General features: G+C 46.6%; 1 protein-coding gene across 1 annotated transcript in view; it reads right to left on the bottom strand.

Annotated features, from left to right (window-relative positions):
* Positions 1-1,389: 1,389 nt before the first annotated feature.
* LOC138657354 (uncharacterized) overlaps positions 1,390-18,953 on the bottom strand; it is a 67,557-nt gene continuing 49,993 nt past the window's right edge. The window contains exons 7-11 of the mRNA XM_069745095.1: positions 17,527-17,598; positions 16,393-16,464; positions 15,522-15,629; positions 9,717-9,818; positions 1,390-5,708 (exon numbers count right to left, since the gene is read on the bottom strand). Of these exons, the coding sequence (XP_069601196.1) occupies positions 5,626-5,708; positions 9,717-9,818; positions 15,522-15,629; positions 16,393-16,464; positions 17,527-17,598 (437 nt within the window). The 3' untranslated portion in view covers positions 1,390-5,625. The remainder of the gene's footprint in view (positions 5,709-9,716; positions 9,819-15,521; positions 15,630-16,392; positions 16,465-17,526; positions 17,599-18,953) is intronic.

The following is an 18,953-nucleotide window of genomic DNA, read 5'->3' as shown; positions in this document are numbered from 1 at the left end:
TCACCCATGTAAGAAGTCTATGGAAAGGAAGACGTCCATGAATCAGTGACTATGTGTCACCCATGTAAGAAGTCTATGGAAAGGAAGACATCCACGAATCAGTTGCTATGTGTCACCCATGTCAGAAGTCTACGGAAAGCAAGACATCCATGAATCAGTGACTATGTGTCACCCATGTAAGAAGTCTATGGAAAGGAAGACGTCCATGAATCAGTGACTGTGTGTCACCCATGTAAGAAGTCTATGGAAAGGAAGACGTCCACGAATCAGTGACTGTGTGTCACCCATGTAAGAAGTCTATGGAAAGGAAGACATCCACGAATCAGTGACTATGTGTCACCCATGTAAGAAGTCTATGGAAAGGAAGACGTCCACGAATCAGTGGCTATGTGTCACCCATGTAAGAAGTCTATGGAAAGGAAGACGTCCACGAATCAGTGGCTATGTGTCACCAATGTAAGAAGTCTATGGAAAGGAAGACGTCCATGAATCAGTGGCTATGTGTCACCCATGTAAGAAGTCTATGGAAAGGAAGACGTCCATGAATCAGTGACTATATGTCACCCATGTAAGAAGTCTATGGAAAGGAAGACGTCCACGAATCAGTGACTATGTGTCACCAATGTAAGAAGTCTATGGAAAGGAAGACATCCACGAATCAGTGGCTATGTGTCACCCATGTAAGAAGTCTATGGAAATGAAGATGTCCACGAATCAGTGACTATATGTCACCCATGTAAGAAGTCTATGGAAAGGAAGACGTCCACGAATCAGTGGCTATGTGTCACCCATGTAAGAAGTCTATGGAAAGGAAGATGGAGCCACGGACGGGCAACAAGTGCGTTGCGCTTTGTGCACGGTTGGTGCTAACGCAAAGAGTATTATGAAAGATGGTCAGCTCAACAAGTGTGGTCCTCCATGATGAGAGGAATAATCACCACACTCACCATCTGAATCTTTATCGTATTTTTCCATTTATTTCCATAAGGTGTATATGGAGCCCGCGGCTCCCGCCATGAGCCACGTTACACATATGGGACATAATATACATGTACAGCTGGTTCACAGCCTCCGACGCTTTTCCAAAGCTTACTGGGAACTCGCATAAAAGAGTTTATATGTTGAAAAAGACATGTTACCAAAAAAAAGCACAGTATCAAAGCAAATGTTTTAGATTTCCCAGTATGGCTACCAACCTTTCCATGTTCCCTGAGGAATGAGGTAGTTACTGGGGCATTTAGTTCTTTTACACATAGATTATATGCACCCTAGAAGATGTAAATGCCTAAATCTCAACTCCCGAGGATCCTTGGGGGCGGGCAACCAGTCTCCTCCTCTTCATTGCTATTACTAAAGGTTAACCAAAAAAGAAAGAATAGCACCAGAAGAACCAGATTTTTTATAAAAGTAACAATTTTATTAACTCAAAAATAACAATAGTAACCAGGAATATGACAAATGACTCACCAAAAGAGGTGGCAAAGTGGTACACAACAGGCAATCATACAGAGAAAACCAAATAAGTGGTCAGCCCAAAGATTCATAGAGGTATGCACAAATATATATGCATATACCAATTGTAAACAGATGTACCAAACACCATCAAACCACATCCGAAAGTGTCAATGAATGACATACAGAAAATAATAGAGCATGACCAGTTGACCAGTAAAAGTAATAGTAAATGGATTACCTGAGGGACCACGATGCCACCCACCCCAACGCGCGTTTCGGCCACGTGCCTTCTTCCGGGTGTATGTGCACACATAGAATTGACCTGTGCGGATTTTAGAAATCTGCAGGTAAAAAGCACTGCATTTTACCTGTGGATTTCCCGCGGTTTTTATGCGGATTTTGTGCGGATTCCACCTGCGGTTTTACACCTGTGGATTCCTATTGAGGAGCAGGTGTAAACCGCAGCGGAATCCGCACAAAGAATTGACATGCTGCGGTTTTTCCCACAGCATGGGCACTGCAGATTGCAGTTTCCATAGGTTTACATTGTACTGTAAACACATGGAAAGTTGCTGCGGATCCGCAACAAAATCCGCAATGTGTGCACATGGCCTTAAAGGCGCAGGTGAGAAGACTAACCTTAGTTTGAAATCTCAGCATTCTGCACTTCAAGGAGGCAACGTGAGCCTGGTTTACAGCCAAGAACACACATAATGTAGGCTCACTTTAATTAATGTCTTAATACAAACATTATACAAATATAGCATTTTTGCAGACAGATGAAAATAGTAATACTGTTATCAAAACACTTCATTGACATATTAGTGTAAAATTTTACTAAAAAAAAAAACATTTTTAAATAAATGATATATAAACATATATAAATTAAAATATTTAAATCAACTGAAAATTTACAAATACAGAGAAAATTGGGGTGAGTCAAAAATTTTCGACACTCCTGTTATATTAAAACTTCTGTTGGCCGCATTATTTTATCGTAGACTATATCACTTAATAGAAGCCCCGTGAGGACGAAGAGCAGAAGACAGCGGGGCATTCATGACTCGCAACTCAGCCTAAAATCTTTTTGTATGAGGGAAAATTAAAATTTGTTGACACATGCATAAAGTCGGGAAAGGGTGTTGAAAAATGATGTACCGGTATTTGTTTTTTGGGGGGGATTTTTTTTAAATTATTCAAATAAAATCTGAAGCCCGAGTGTGGATTATATTTGACTCACCCTTGTACAAAAAGTACAGCCCAAATTCCTGCCTACTAAACCGACCGGATATTTCTTCACAATGCAAATAACGTTTACTTCACATAAAAATTCATCAATAATTTAGAAAAAAAACTGCACAAAGACACAATGGAAATGTAAAAGAAAATGTTAAATAAAAAATGCCATTAATAAAAGCAGCAGCACAGAGATTTTCTCCGTAACAGACAAGAAACGTTTTGTAAATTTTTTTCAGACATATAAACAGTCGGTGTGATGAGGGTGATAAAGAGGTGGAGTCGTTGTTACCATCAATGGCACAGTCAGAGCAGCAGTTCCTCAGGGGCGGGCCACATTCATTAGCACCACTGCATACAATCGCAGAGCTACAACCTGCACATTCTACAGTTTTCGATCGGATATCAATAAAGAAAATAAAATGCAAAAAAATGAATATAAAACAGTCCCTGGAGGAGGTGTAAACACTTCTGATAGGGGCTGTTTGCCGTTTGTGCTTTTTGTACTCTTATGTCTTCAGAGATTACTTTTACAGTCTTCAGTGAGATATAAGATGCTCTTTTCTTTATGTTTTTTTTTCTCTAACACTTCTCTGTAGATGGCACTAGATGTTAAGGGCTGGCAGAACGCACCGAGTAAACAGTGAGATGATATTTGGTGCGTTCGCAGTCCAGGGTCCACCGTGCAGGAGAGAAACCAGCTGCTGGTAAATGGCGGCACTATATGGCGGTAGAAGCGAACTGTTACTTCACAGTCGCCCATAAAGAAAGCACAGTGTCCTGTTTAGCTCACAGGAATACACAGCAACTGCTGAGCTGATAGCAGTCTGTGGTCACACAGTCAAAGAGGCACACATACAATCTCCTCACTGGAGGTGCCGGTATTCTAGTGGCTTATTTCAGCCGGAGCCCTGAATGCACACACACACACACACACACACACAATCTCCTCACCGGAGGTGTCGGTATTCTAGTGGCTTATTTCAGCCGAGCCCTGAATGCACACACACACAATCTCCTCACCGGAGGTGCCAGTATTCTAGTGGCTTATTTCAGCCGGAGCCCTGAATGCACACACACACACACACACACAATCTACTCACCGGAGGTGTCGGTATTCTAGTGGCTTATTTCAGCCGGGGCCCTGAATGCACACACACACACACACACACACACAATCTCCTCACCGGAGGTGTCGGTATTCTAGTGGCTTATTTCAGCCGAGCCCTGAATGCACACACACACAATCTCCTCACCGGAGGTGCCAGTATTCTAGTGGCTTATTTCAGCCGGAGCCCTGAATGCACATACACACACACACACACACACACACACAATCTACTCACCGGAGGTGTCGGTATTCTAGTGGCTTATTTCAGCCGGGGCCCTGAATGCACACACACACACACACACACAATCTCCTCACCGGAGGTGCCGGTATTGTAGTGGCTTATTTCAGCCGGAGCCCTGAATGCACACACACACACACACACACAATCTCCTCACCGGAGGTGCCGGTATTCTAGTGACTTATTTCAGCCGGAGCCCTGAATGCACATACACACACACACACACACACAATCTACTCACCGGAGGTGTCGGTATTCTAGTGGCTTATTTCAGCCGGGGCCCTGAATGCACACACACACACACACCCAATCTCCTCACCGGAGGTATCGGTATTCTAGTGGCTTATTTCAGCCGAGCCCTGAATGCACACACACACAATCTCCTCACCGGAGGTGCCAGTATTCTAGTGGCTTATTTCAGCCGGAGCCCTGAATGCACACACACACACACACACACACACACACACACACAATCTACTCACCGGAGGTGTCGGTATTCTAGTGGCTTATTTCAGCCGGGGCCCTGAATGCACACACACACACACACACACACACACACACAATCTCCTCACCGGAGGTGCCGGTATTGTAGTGGCTTATTTCAGCCGGAGCCCTGAATGCACACACACACACACACACACAATCTCCTCACCGGAGGTGCCGGTATTCTAGTGACTTATTTCAGCCGAGCCCTGAATACACACATGTATGACCACATTGGCGCAAAACTCATGACATGAATTGATACTAGCGCATGGCCGTGCGGTCATGCGAACCTTTTATAGGTGCAGCAACTTCAGGACCTTCCCGGAAGGACCAATGGAAAGCTGCCACAGAACTTGAACAGGTTCAGGACCTGCCTAGAGGACCAATAGGAGTTGCTGCAGTACCTGAGCATGTGACCCTTGATCTCCAATGAGAGATCTTACCCTGGGCATGCTCAGAAGGGGAAAAGCAGGACTTAGTCCCAAAGACGTCTGCTCACCGCTGACCCGTACTGGCTACAATGGCAGAACCTGGATAGGCAGCAGCAACCCTTTGCACAGTATCAGGCTGAGCTAGACGCTGGGACTGACGTCTCCGCTGAGCAGGCTCCACTGCGGCAGGAGAAGAATGGGAGACCGCAGCGGAGATGGCTCGAGATGCCCCCTGTGCAAAGGCGGGAACTCGACCCCTAACACTAGAGAACAACGTTTTTCCTCCTGGACTTAAGCTAATTTGCATAGCTTTTTCCCAGGAAGCATTGCTGGTCTCCATAAGAAGAAATGACACACTCCTAAACATCCATCAAAGGTCTCTGCACTAATGAAGGGAAGGCAGGAGCTCTGAATCAGATGACTATAGGTGGAGGAGGACTTTATCTTTCGGGCAATTCTCTGGCCTGGAGAACTCATTATCCAGTCAGACAGGATCATTTCTTATTGATGCCAGATGTAAAGGAAATAATTATAGTGCTAAATACAAAAAAACTTCCCGACATTTGGAATGAGGGGGGCCCACAGGATGCAGGATTGTCCGCGGTGGGTCTGCTGTACTCCAGTGCTCGGCATTGTGTTCACTAGCTGGGATCCTACAACTTTACACGCTACATGGACGTCTCTTTTTCAGGGTCATCGGTTGTTTTTGTAGGATCATCTGGGGGAACTTCAGCAAATGTTGCTTTGTAACCTAAAAAAAGAAAATAAAGATTACAGTGTACTGACACATCCAAAAAGAAAAGGACACATCCAATGATTGTAGTAGGGCTCTCACATTTGAAAGAGGTGGAATAAAAGTAGAGTGTAGGAGAAGACGCCTCCCAGTATATCACACATTAAAGAACCAGTCCAGCAAACGTTCTTCCATCCCTGAACCACAACCCCCACCATCTATTCCTGTTACAGATGTAAATCTATAAGAAGTGTCATAATTAGCCAAGAGCTTGCAATCTAACAAGTTACCTACACATGACCCCCTATGCAGCTGACTCCCTCCTTTGGAAACAGGTAAATAAGGAAAATCCTAATGGCTAACAGATGTGAGGCCAACCCCAGCTTCAATGCACAGAGAAGGGCAGATGGGTGACCTCAAATCACACCGTGGGCAGAGAAAATGCAGGGCATGCATGTTGATGTATGTTCAATGCCGCTGTGAGAAATTGACAGCGGCATTTAACAAGTTAACAATCGTGGGCAAAGCATTGCTCCACCCGCCATTGTTAGAAGCAGGTCCCAGCAGTAATATACATCCCTCACCTGCTGGGTATACACAATAATACACAACCATCACCAGCTCCATACATCTAAAGCATATGACATGTGGTCAGGAGCGTCTTTTCCTGTGTCAAAAACTCTAGTTTCCAGTAATAACATTTCAGGGCATATCATCTACAAAATCTCCCAAAATGACTGCATTCTCGGATTGCCTTCATTCAGAATGTCGGTAGTTTGCTCTCTACCGGCACCGACTCCTGACTGTAAGTGGGGAAGCTGCTCTCTGCCTGCTCGTTATTTGCCCCAGAATGGATCTCTTTATCTCTGTAGTTAGGACGTGAAATCTTGCTGGACCCTCGGGCACAGGACTTTCCTTGCTGATGCAAGACTGGATATTGACTCTCTAATGGCATCTGCCCCCTAAAAGAGTGCTGAACGTCCATCCACAATGTAGGAAGCGTATGTACATGGAGCCCTATAGGACTGTGCTTACCTTCTATGTGGCAGAGAAAGTAAGAAACTTAGGATTTCCTAAGAGTGAGTGGGGAAGAAGGACTCACAGGCTTTTTCTGTAAGTCAAGGGGGAAAAGCAGGACTCACAGGCTTTTCCTATAATTGAGGGAGGAAGCAGGACTCACAGGCTTTTCCTATAATTGAGGGAGGAAGCAGGACTCACAGGCTTTTACTATAATTGAGGGAGGAAGCAGGACTCACAGGCTTTTCCTATGAGTGAGAGGGGAAGCAGGACTCACAGGCTTTTCCTATGAGTGAGAGGGGAAGCTGGACACACAGGCTTTTCCTATAATTGAGGGAGGAAGCAGGACTCACAGGCTTTTACTATAAGTCGGCGGGGAACCATGACTCACAGGCTTTGGCTATAAGCAAGTGGAGAAGCAAGGACTCGCAGGCTTTTTCTGTAAGTGAGTGGGGAAGCAGGATTCACAAGCTTTGCCTATAAGTCAGTGGGGAAGAAGGAATCACAGGCTTTGCCTATAAGTTGGTGGATATGCAGGACTCACAGGCTTTTCCTATGTGAATGGGGAAGCAGGACTCACAGGCTTCTTTTAACAGTGAGTGGAGAAGTAGTCGCAATCTTTTCCTGTAAGTAAGTTGGGAACAGGACTCACAGGCTTTGCCTATCCCTGAAGCAGGCTGTGCCTCCCTCACACCTGACGGGTGCCATTTCGCTGCTCAATTCTTCAAGGGGCTTGAGAATCACTACTAATCTATCGGCTACTAATCGCAATAGATCAGACTGATAAAAGTAAGTGGGGAAGCAGGACTCACAGGCTTTTCCTATGAGTGAGGGGGGGGGGAGCAGGACTTACAGGCTTTTCCTATGAGTGAGCACAGAAGCAGAGCTCACAGGCTTTACCTATGATTGAGCGGGGAAACAGGACTTACAGGTTTTTCATATGGGTGAGTGGGAAAGCAGGACTCACAGGCTTTTCCTATGAGTGAGGGGGGGGAGCAGGACTTGCAGGCTTTTCCTATGAGTGAGCACAGAAGCAGAGCTCACAGGCTTTACCTATGATTGAGCGGGGAAACAGGACTTACAGGTTTTTCATATGGGTGAGTGGGAAAGCAGGACTCACAGGCTTTTCCTATGAGTGAGCGGGAAGCAGGACTCACAGGCTCTTCTATGAGTGAGCGGGAAGCAGGACTCACAGGCTCTTCTATGAGTGAGCTGGGAAGCAGGACACACAGGCTTTTCCCATGAGTGAGTGGGGAAGCAGAACCCACAGGTTTTTCCTATGAGTGAGCAGGGAAGCAGGACTCACAGGCTTTTCCTATAAGTGAGCAGGGAAGCAGGACTCACAGGCTTTTCCTATGAGTGAGCGGAGAAACAGGAGTCACAGGCTTTTCCTATAAGTGAGTGGGGAAGCAGGACTCACAGGCTTTTCCTATGAGTGAGCGGGGAAGCAGGACTCACAGGCTTTTCCTATGAGTGAGCGGAGAAACAAGACTCACAGGCTTTTCCTATAAGTGAGTGGGGTAGCAGGACTCACAGGCTTTTCCTATTAGTGAGTGGGGAAGCAGGACTCACAGGCTTTTCCTATTAGTGAGTAGGGAAGCAGGACTCACAGGCTATTTCTATATGTCAAATGTGAATCAAGACTCTTAGGCTTTTCCAATAATTGAGGGAGGAAGCAGGACTCACAGGCTTTTATTATAAGTCGGTGGGGAACCATGACTCATAGGCTTTGGCTATAAGTAAGTGGAGAAGCAAGGAGTCACAGGCTTTATCTGTAAGTGAGTGGGGAAGCAGGATTCACCAGTTTTGCCTATAAGTCAGTGGGTATGCAGGACTCACAGGCTTTTCCTATAAGTGAGCGGGGAAGCAGGACTCACCGGTTTTGCCTATAAGTCAGTGGGTATGCAGGACTCACAGGCTTTTCCTATAAGTGATTGGGGAAGCAGGACTCACAGGCTTCTTTTAACAGTGAGTGGAGCGGTAGGACTCACAAGCTTTTCCTGTAAATAAGTTGGAAAGCAGGACTCACTGGCTTTGCCTGTACATTGGTGGGTATGCAAGACTCACAGGATTTGCCTATACGTGAATGGGGAAGCAGGGCTCACAGGCTTTTCTTATAACTTAGTGGGGAAACAAGACTCACCTCACAGGCTTTACCTATGAGTGAGTGGGAAAGCAGGACTCACAGGCTTTTCATATAAGTGAATGGGGAAGCAGGACTCACAGGCTTTTCATATGAGAGTGGAAGGACTCACTGGCATTCTCTATAAGTGAGTGGGGAAGCAGGACTCACAGGCTTTTCCTATAAGTGAGTGGGGAAGCAGGACTCACAGGCTTTACCTATGAGTGACTGGGGAAGCAGGACTCACAGGCTTTTCCTATAAGTGAGTGAGGAAGCAGGACTCACAGGCTTTTCCTATGAGTGAGAGGGGAAGCAGGACTCACAGGGTTTTCATATAAGTGAATGGGGAAGCAGGACTCACAGGCTTTTCATATAAGTGAATGGGGAAGCAGGACTCACAGGCTGCGCTCTATTACTCTATATGCTGTTATCAGTCAAGACCTGTAAGAATAAGGCCGCGTTCACATGTGCAGTAGTTGTGCCCATCCTTGCAGCCTGTTTAGGAATTGGTGCTGGATCCATTCATAAAAATGGGGATGGAAACGACCCCAAATGTCTAATGTTTTACAATCTGCTTATGTTTCATTAGACAGAACCAAAGCATCGTCTGCACAATTGTTTGATCCAGCTAAAAAAAAAAATGGAATGCAGCTGGATCGTTATTATTTTTTAATTATAGATTTTGATAAACAGATCCGTTAACTATCCATCCGTATTTCTACCGTGGCAAACGGATCCATTTATTTGTTTAATGGATTCATTTGGGTGATCACTGGACATGTGAACTCTGTCCTGGATGTAACGAGCCTTCTGTAGAGCTGGCGGCTCATAGAAGTTTCCACCCTACTCCCCTCATTCAGCAGTAAGACCCCCGTATTGGTACTTACAGTGGTAGGTAATGATGGAGACTGCACATCTCAAGATCATCGAAAGGACGAGTGACAGAAGCAAATAGCCAATCCAGGAGGAACGTATTCTTGAAGAGTCACCTAAGAATAACACAAAGGGATGAGATTTGGGGATTATCAGACCCATCACATACAAAACGAGAACATGTGATTATTACACAGAATGTGAGCGGAAGATCCCAGAAGATCCAAGACGACCCAGGTCCAGATCAGGTAAGTTTATATATAAATTCAATACATACATGCTAGCCACCTTAGGGAGATACCCAAGTTGGGCTAAATGTAGCGGGACGAAAGAGACCGAAAAGCCCTCTGCTTAAAGGAAATACATAGTGGATGCTTTCCTGAAACGGAAAGTACTTGCAAGCAGCATAATACAAAGAATAGCAGGTTTACCCAGAATCCTTTGCAGTAGGCGGAGCTATGCAAATCATCTCTTTCCACCCCAGTCTAATCCACAGCGCTTGACCTTCCCCTGACGAAGCCGTTCCTGCAACGGCGATACGCGTTGGGCTTCCTCCCCACGTTCGCCCTGCCTTAGCGCCTTTTACCCTTATGTGGGTTTCTTCTCAGCGCCTCTCTGCATTCTGTCTGGCCGGACCTGGGACCTGGATACACTCTCCTTCTAGGTGGTAGCTATATTTCGGCACATGGGCATTGCTGCGGATGCACATTTATTGCTCTCATATTATCCTATTTTTCTACCACCACATTATCTGGACCCAGTTGTCTAGGCGCCTCTTCGTTCTTATATGCCACATTGACCTATATGGGTTCTCTCCCTGTCTCTCAGTTGGCAGAATTTGTGCCTATTTGGTAGAGGTGCTAACTATACCCTTTATGCTATCAGGGTTCAGTTATACATATGTTGTGCCTCACGGGACACTGATGAGGTTGCTGTGTCATTTATTGCTATTTAGCATTGTGATTATTGGCGCCTTTACTTGCTTGTATTGTATTGCTTTGGCGGGTGTACGTGGGGATGTCGGTATATTACCGTTTTAATTGTTTTTATCTGATGTGTCAATAAAAGTTTACCTTGTTATTTATCTTTATTGTGTGGTGTGCATCATATGAAGTGGTTCTCTTTTTTTCTTATTTCTTTCCATGGTCTCTTACAGCTTCTGTATGCACCCCGTATATATCTACCTATATTGGTAGTGCGCTGGTAGTTTATTCATATTATTGGAACCGCCAAGCGTGCAATACTGCGGATTAGTTTCTAAATTTACACAGCCAACCAATTCCTACCTGTGGACACGTGTTTCAGGCTTTAGGCCCTCATCAGCACAGGGCTGGAATTGGTTGGCTGTATGGAGTGGGGCTCGGTGAGCAAGCGATACATATATGCTAGCCACCTTAGGGAGAGACCCAAGTTGGGCTAAATGTAGCGGGACGGAAGAGACCGAAAAGCCCTCTACTTAAAGGAAATACATAGTGGATGCTTTCCTGAAACGGGCCTAAAGCCCGAAACACACAGGTAGGAATTGGTTGGCTGTGTAAATTTAGAAACTAATCCGCAGCATTGCACGCTTGGCGGTTCCAAACGCTGTGGATTAGACTGGGGTGGAAAGAGATGATTTGCATAGCTCCGCCTACTGCAAAGGATTCTGGGTAAACCTGCTATTCTTTGTATTATGCTGCTTGCAAGTACTTTCCGTTTCAGGAAAGCGTCCACTATGTATATAAATTCAAGACATTGGAGGCAGCGCACCATTCAAAGTGAAAAAAGTGCTGTTAACTGGCCCATCATGGCTACTAACTGCTAGACAGCACTTTCTTTCATTTTGAATGGTGCGCTGCCTCAGATTTCTTGTATTATAATGGAGGTTGGTCTGTACCGGGGCGGCTTTGCACCCAAATACTATGTGCTAGCACTGCTTTTGTTTTTACATACACTGCTCAAAAAAATAAAGGGAACACTAAACAACAGAATGTAACTCCAAGTAAATCAAACTTCTGTGAAATCAAACTGTCCACTTAGGAACAACACTGATTGACAATCAATGTCACATGCTGTTGTGCAAATGGAATAGACAACAGATGGAAATTATTAGCAATTATCAAGACACCCTCAATAAAGGAGTGGTTCTGTAGGTGGGGACCACACACCACATCTCAGTACCAATGCTTTCTCGCTGATGTTTTGGTCACTTTTGAATGTTGGTTGTGCTTTCACACTCATGGCAGCATGAGACGGACTCTACAACCCACACAAGTGGCTCAGGTAGTGCAGCTCATCCAGGATGGCACATCAATACGAGCTGTGGCAAGAAGGTTTGCTGTGTCTGTCAGCGTAGTGTCCAGAGGCTGGAGGCGCTACCAGGAGACAGGCCAGTACACCAGGAGACGTGGAGGGGGCCGTAGGAGGGCAACAACCCAGCAGCAGGACAGCTACCTCAGCCTTTGTACAAGGAGGAACAGAAGGAGCACTGCCAGAGCCCTGCAAAATGACCTCTAGCAGGCCACAAATGTGCATGTGTCTGCACAAACGGTTAGAAACCAACTCCATGAGGATGGTCTGAGTGCCAGACGTCCACAGATGAGGGTTGTGCTCACAGCCCAACACCGTGCAGGATGCTTGGTATTTGCCACAGAACACCAGGATTGGCAAATTCGCCACGCACATGTGACAGACGTGACAGAGTCTGGAGACGCCGTGGAGAGTGATCTGCTGCCTGCAACATCCATCAGCATGACCGGTTTGGCATTGGGTCAATAATGGTGTGGGGTGGCATTTCTTTGGAGGGCCGCACAGTCCTCCATGTGCTCGCCAGAGGTAGCCTGACTGCCATTAGGTACCGAGATGAGATCCTCAGACCCCTTGTGAGACCATATGCTGGTGTGGTTGGCCCAGGGTTCCTCCTAATGCAGGACAATGCCAGACCTCATGTGGCTGGAGTGTGTCAGCAGTTCCTGCAAGATGAAGGCATTGAAGCTATGGACTGGCCTGCCTGATCCCCAGACCTGAATCCAATTGACCACATCTGGGACATCATGTCTCGCTCCATCCACCAACGTCACGTTGCACCACAGACTGTCCGGGAGTTGGTGGATACTTTAGTCCAGGTGTGGGAGGAGATCCCTCAGGAGACCATCCGCCGCCTCATCAGGAGCATGCCCTGCATTGTAGGGAGGTCATACAGGCACGTGGAGGCCACACACACTACTGAGCATCATTTCCTTGTCATGAGGCATTTCCACTGAAATTGCACCAGCCTGTAACTTCATTTTCCACTTTGATTTTGAGCATCATTCCAAATCCAGACCTCCATGGGATATTCATTTTGATTTACATTGATCATTTTTATGTTATATTGTTCTGAACACATTCCACTACGTAATGAATAAAGATTTACAACTGGACTATTTCATTCAGTGATATCTAGGATGTGGGATTTTAGTGTTCCCTTTATTTTTTGAGCAGTGAGTATTGTAGTGCAGCAGGGTTGGTTCAGTGTGACAGACAGGGACCCACAGGAAAAATGTACAGCAAACGTGTTTTAATGTCCACACTCACACAGTGTACAGCACACAGCATCCCCCGGATCGCAGACGGGAAACAAAACAGTCCGTGGGAGTCCGGTTGCCTTGGGTGACGGCACCACCGTATCACACTGCGGGGTTACAGGAGTTTTCTCTGCTGGCTCTATGCTAACTTACACAGGTTGGGCTTCTGCCGAGCCGTCTGCTCTGCAAGTTGCAAACTCCAAACTAACATACCCAAACCCTTGCTGAAGGGTTTTTTTTTTTTAAACAGGAATCTGTGGCCATGGGCTACATGCAAGACTCGGCCTGGAGGAAACGACCATCCCGCTACCTTCCTGTAGTCTATTTAGAAAATAAAAGCCCATAACGGATTTTCCTGAACAATGCCTTGGCCAAATAGGTTGACCAGGTCCATGCTAACTTTTATTTTGCTTTGTGACTCACAGGCGTCCAGCTGTGACCACGAGGCACCCCAACGGGTCTAATAGGTCTCCGTCCGCATCCCGGGGGATACGTATTGACCTTCGCATATGATCCCCCTCACTGCCTCACAATATACACACATGGTCAATATTGTTGGTCCCCCTCGTTTACTGACAGGAAAATCAACAATGGTCACAGAAATAACTTGAATCTGACAAAAGTAATAATAAATAAAAGATCTATGAAAATGAACAAATGAAAGTCAGACATTGCTTTTCCACCATGCTTCCACATAATGTATAAAAAATAAAACTCATGAAATCGTCCTGGACAGAAATTATGGCACCCCTGAAAATAATGTGACAAAAGGGACATGTTAAATCGCGGTGTGTCCACGGTGATCTTTGTTCTCCCCGTCAGCACTTGGTATTCAGTCAGGGGGCGGCGCTGGTTTAGTGACCTGACACTGATGGACCTTAACCTTGGAGTTCACCTCTAATCTCTGTGGAAGTTGTTCTGGGCTGAGTGTTTCCCCCCCTATTATTATTCATCTCTTCCGTTTGTCATCAGTTTTCCTCTCGAGGTCACGACCAGGGAGGTCGGCTACAGACCCATAGACCTTACACTTCTGGATAATATGTAGTAACAGGAACATCGAGTTGTTTGGAGGCATCTTATTGCCTTTACCTTCAACATGTTTGTCTATAATTCCCTTTCTAACCTCCTGAATACTCTCTCCTGAGCTTTCTTTGCTCCATGCTCAGTACGGTACACAGCACGATACCAAACAGAACAATGACTACTTTTCAACCCTTATATTAGCACTGACTTACAAGTTTGTAGACACCGGTGATGCTGATTGAAAGGACACACATTAGTTTCACATGTCCCTATGGTCAAATTATTTTCAATCTTTTCTTTTACTAGTTTGCGGAAATGAGGAAAAACAAGACTCTGCCCCTATAGATTCATTGGTATTCACGTCTTTAGGAAATTAAAACCATTGAGCAGTCGGATGTTGTTTGTCGCCAAGAGGCCCTTTGCCCCCTGTGATTTGGCACTCTCTCCGTGCTGCAAGACCGGACAGGTGTGATGGACCTCCAGATGTTGCACAGAGAAGACCCCCAAACAATACTCTAATTACTAATGAACAAAATCTAAGATAGAAAAATGATCATATACCCTGCTCTATGTAATTAATAATAATACATGAAAATAACATAGGGTACTTACTTAGTAAAAAAAAATGTAAAAGCCATCCAACAGTGACAAGGTGAACCCATTGGGACAGTCCTATCCGGTAGTATTAAAAGTTCACCTTGTGTCAGACAACTTCAATGTAGATGGGGCCGAGCATGACCGTGGCCCAACTGTTCAGGCACCCAGCTATGGGAAGCTACGTAGATCTAATACTTAGCTCAAAAAGGGGAAAAGCCCCTGTTTGTACAAAAAATAAAGCAAAACAAAAGCAATGTGGGCCCCTTTTCTGAGCTGGGCATTTCATCATGGCGGGATGCCTGAGTCATCGGGCCTCGTTCCTGCTCTACCTTGTCGCGGTGGGGTGGCTTTTACCAAGCGTTTACCAGGTCCCCCTGGTTAACTAGGCGGTTCATTGCCAGCCAGTTCAGATAGATAGGGTCCTGTGTCAAATCGACCCTCCATCATATAAATCCTTTGTGCTAATTCTGTGGTACTGTTACTATTTTCTTACTTACAGAAGGGCACATGTGAACATACTCCTATTGCATGTATACCGACTTCTGCTCCGGCTCATTTCTTTGGTTTTACTATAACTCTACCCTGGTTGGTAACAGATCTGACAACTGCTCATCTGACATCTCCAGTGCATTAAGGTTGTCAGTGGACACTCACCAAAGGATAAAAGCCCAACGAACACAGCAAACAGGACCTGAATCAGCAGGATGAAGGCGCTCCACAGATACCAAGTGATCCGCTTACATCTGGAACAAAAGTCGTCACCTAAACAGGAGGAAAAATACAAGGTCAGACATTTTCTTTATAACATATTTCTAAGGGCCCAATTCATTAAGACTGGCATATTGCATCACACTCCTATTGATGGCAGAGCTGGAATCAGCTTGCATCCACCTCTGTGGAAATGTTACTCTAGTCAGGGAGTGAAGTACTTTTATGGCATAAGTTTTGAAGAATTTGCCAAGCAGCTTTCACCACCTCCTGTCCCACCCCAACTCTGCCCGTTTTGGTGACATTAGATGGGGTTGACATAAAAAACAGAATTCTGGTGAAATCACCTTCATGAATCGAGCCCTGAATCTTAAAGGGAACCTGTCACCCCCCAAATCGCGGGTGAAGTAAGCCCACCGGCATCAGGGGCTTATCTACAGCATTCTGGAATGCTGTAGATAAGCCCCTGATGTATCCTAAAAGATGAGAAAAAGACCTCTCTGACCTTTCCCGGCACCTGCGCACTGCAGTACTTTGCTCTGCCCTCAACAGGGCAGACAAAGTACGCCTGCGCTGGAGCCGCAGCGTGAACACCAGAAGAGGACGTCATCTGATGAAGATGGGAGGCGCCGGACCCGGACCAACAGTGGGACTGCCCCTGGGTGAGTATAATCTAACGTCCTTTTCTCATCTTTTAGGATACATGGGGGGCTTAGCTACAGCATTCCAGAATGCTGTAGATAAGCCCCTGATGCCGGTGGGCTTACCTCACCCGCGATTTGGGGGGTGACAGGTTCCCTTTAAACCTAAAACTTACCGCGACACGAGCAGCAGAAGAAAATCTTCCTGAAGCAGATTAGAGAATGTCTCAGAAAACAATCCAGGAATCCTGCAAAATGCAGAAAGGAAAAAGCTCAGCCCAAGATTCCTTTTTTTATTTTCCCAACATTTAAAGTAACAATCTGAAAAAATGTGATATATTATCCAAGACCAGGATCCAGATTGCCATCACCCACACTGATACACTGTAACAAACCACCAGCTGCTCAGAGTTATTCTCTACAAGGAATACGGTATTCGTGATGTAAATCAATACCGACCAAGTCCTTTCTAACACTGCCAGCCTAGTCCCTCCTCCCTAACACTGCCAGCCAAGTCGCTCCTCCCTAACACTGCAATTCTAGTCGCTTCTCCCTAACACTGCCAGCCAAATCACTCCTTCCTAACACTGCCAGCCTAGTCGCTTCTCCCTAACACTGCCAGCCTAGTCGCTTCTCCCTAACACTGCCACCCTAGTCGCTTCTCCCTAACACTGCCAGCCTAGTCGCTTCTCCCTAACACTGCCAGCCTAGTCGCTCCTCCCTAACACTGCCAGCCTAGTCGCTTCTCCCTAACACTGCCAGCCTAGTCGCTTCTCCATAACACTGCCAGCCTAGTCCCTCCTCCTTAACACTGCCAGCCAAGTCGCTCCTCCTTAACACTGCCAGCCTAGTCCCTCCTTCCTTTAAAGGGAACCTGTCACCCCCCAAATCGCGGGTGAGGTAAGCCCACTGGCATCAGGGGCTTATCTACAGCATTCTGGAATGCTGTAGATAAGCCGCTGACGTATCCTAAAAGATGAGAAAAAGACCTCTCTGACCTTTCCCGGCACCTGCGCACTGCAGTACTTTGCTCTGCCCTCAACAGGGCAGACAAAGTACGCCTGCGCTGGAGCCGCAGCGTGAAGACCAGAAGAGGACGTCATCTGATGAAGATGGGAGGCGCCGGACCCGGACCAACAGTGGGACCGCCCCTGGGTGAGTATAATCTAACGTCCTTTTCTCATCTTTTAGGATACATGGGGGGCTAATCTACAGCATTCCAGAATGCTGTAGATAAGCCCCTGATGCCGGTGGGCTTACCTCACTTGCGATTTGGGGGGTGACAGGTTCCCTTTAAACCTAAAACTTACCGCAACACGAGCAGCAGAAGAAAATCTTCCTGAAGCAGATTAGAGAATGTCTCAGAAAACAATCCAGGAATCCTGCAAAATGCAGAAAGGAAAAAGCTCAGCCCAGGATTCCTTTTTTTATTTTCCCAACATTAAAGTAACAATCTGCCAAGTCGCTCCTCCCTAACACTGCAATTCTAGTCGCTTCTCCCTAACACTGCCAGCCAAATCACTCCTTCCTAACACTGCCAGCCTAGTTCCTCCTCCCTAACACTGTCAGCCAAATCGCTCCTTCCTAACACTGCCAGCCTAGTCGCTTCTCCCTAACACTGCCAGCCTAGTCGTTTATCCCTAACACTGCCAGCCTAGTCGCTTCTCCCTAACACTGCCAGCCTAGTCGCTTCTCCCTAACACTGCCAGCCCAGTCGCTTCTCCCTAACACTGCCAGCCTAGTCGCTTCTCCCTAACACTGCCAGCCTAGTCCCTCCTCCTTAACACTGCCAGCCAAGTCGCTCCTCCTTAACACTGCCAGTCTAGTAGCTTCTCCGTAACACGGCCAGCCTAGTCCCTCCTCCTTAACGCTGCCAGCCAAGTCGCTTCTCCCTAACACTGACCGCCTAGTTACTCCTCCCTAACTTTGCCAGCCAAGTCACTCCTCCCTAACACTGCCAGCCTAGCTCCTCCTCCCTAACACTGCCATCCTAATCGCTTCTCCCTAACACTGCCAGCCTACTCCCTCCTCCCTAACACTGCCAGCCAAGTCGCTCCTCCCTAACACTGCCAGTCTAGTCGCTTCTCCCTAACACTGCCAGCCAAGTCGCTTCTCTCTAACACTGCCAGTCTAGTTGCTCCTTCCTACCACTGCTAGCAAAGTCACTACTCCCTAACACTGCCAGTCTATTCCCTCCTCCCTAACACTGGCAGCTAAATCGCTTCTCCCTAACACTGCCAGTCTAGTCACTTCTCCCTAACGCTGCCAGCCAAGTCGCTTCTCCCTAACACTACGAGTCTAGTCGCTACTCCCTAACACTGCCAACCTGGTCCCTCCTCCTTAACATTGCAGCCAAGTTGCTCCTCCCTAACACTGCCAGTCTAGTAGCTTCTTCCTAACACTGCCAGCCTAGTCCCTCCTCCCTAACACTGCCAGCCAAGTCGCTCCTCCCTAACACTGCAAGTCTAGTCACTTCTCCCTAACACTGCCAGCCAAATCACTCCTCCCTAACACTGCCAGCCTAGTTCCTCCTCCCTAACACTGTCAGCCAAATCGCTCCTTCCTAACACTGCCAGTCTAGTCTCTCCTCCCTAACACTGCCAGCCTAGTCGCTTCTCCCCAACACTGCCAGCCTAGTCGCTTCTCCCTAACACTGCCAGCCTAGTCGCTTCTCCCTAACACTGCCAGCCTAGTCGCTTCTCCCTAACACTGCCAGCCTAGTCGCTTCTCCCTAACA

The sequence above is a fragment of the Ranitomeya imitator genome, chromosome 1 (assembly GCF_032444005.1).
Source record: "Ranitomeya imitator isolate aRanImi1 chromosome 1, aRanImi1.pri, whole genome shotgun sequence".
NCBI classification, from domain to species: Eukaryota; Metazoa; Chordata; class Amphibia; order Anura; family Dendrobatidae; genus Ranitomeya; species Ranitomeya imitator.
This window is presented reverse-complemented; position numbering and strand designations above follow the sequence as displayed.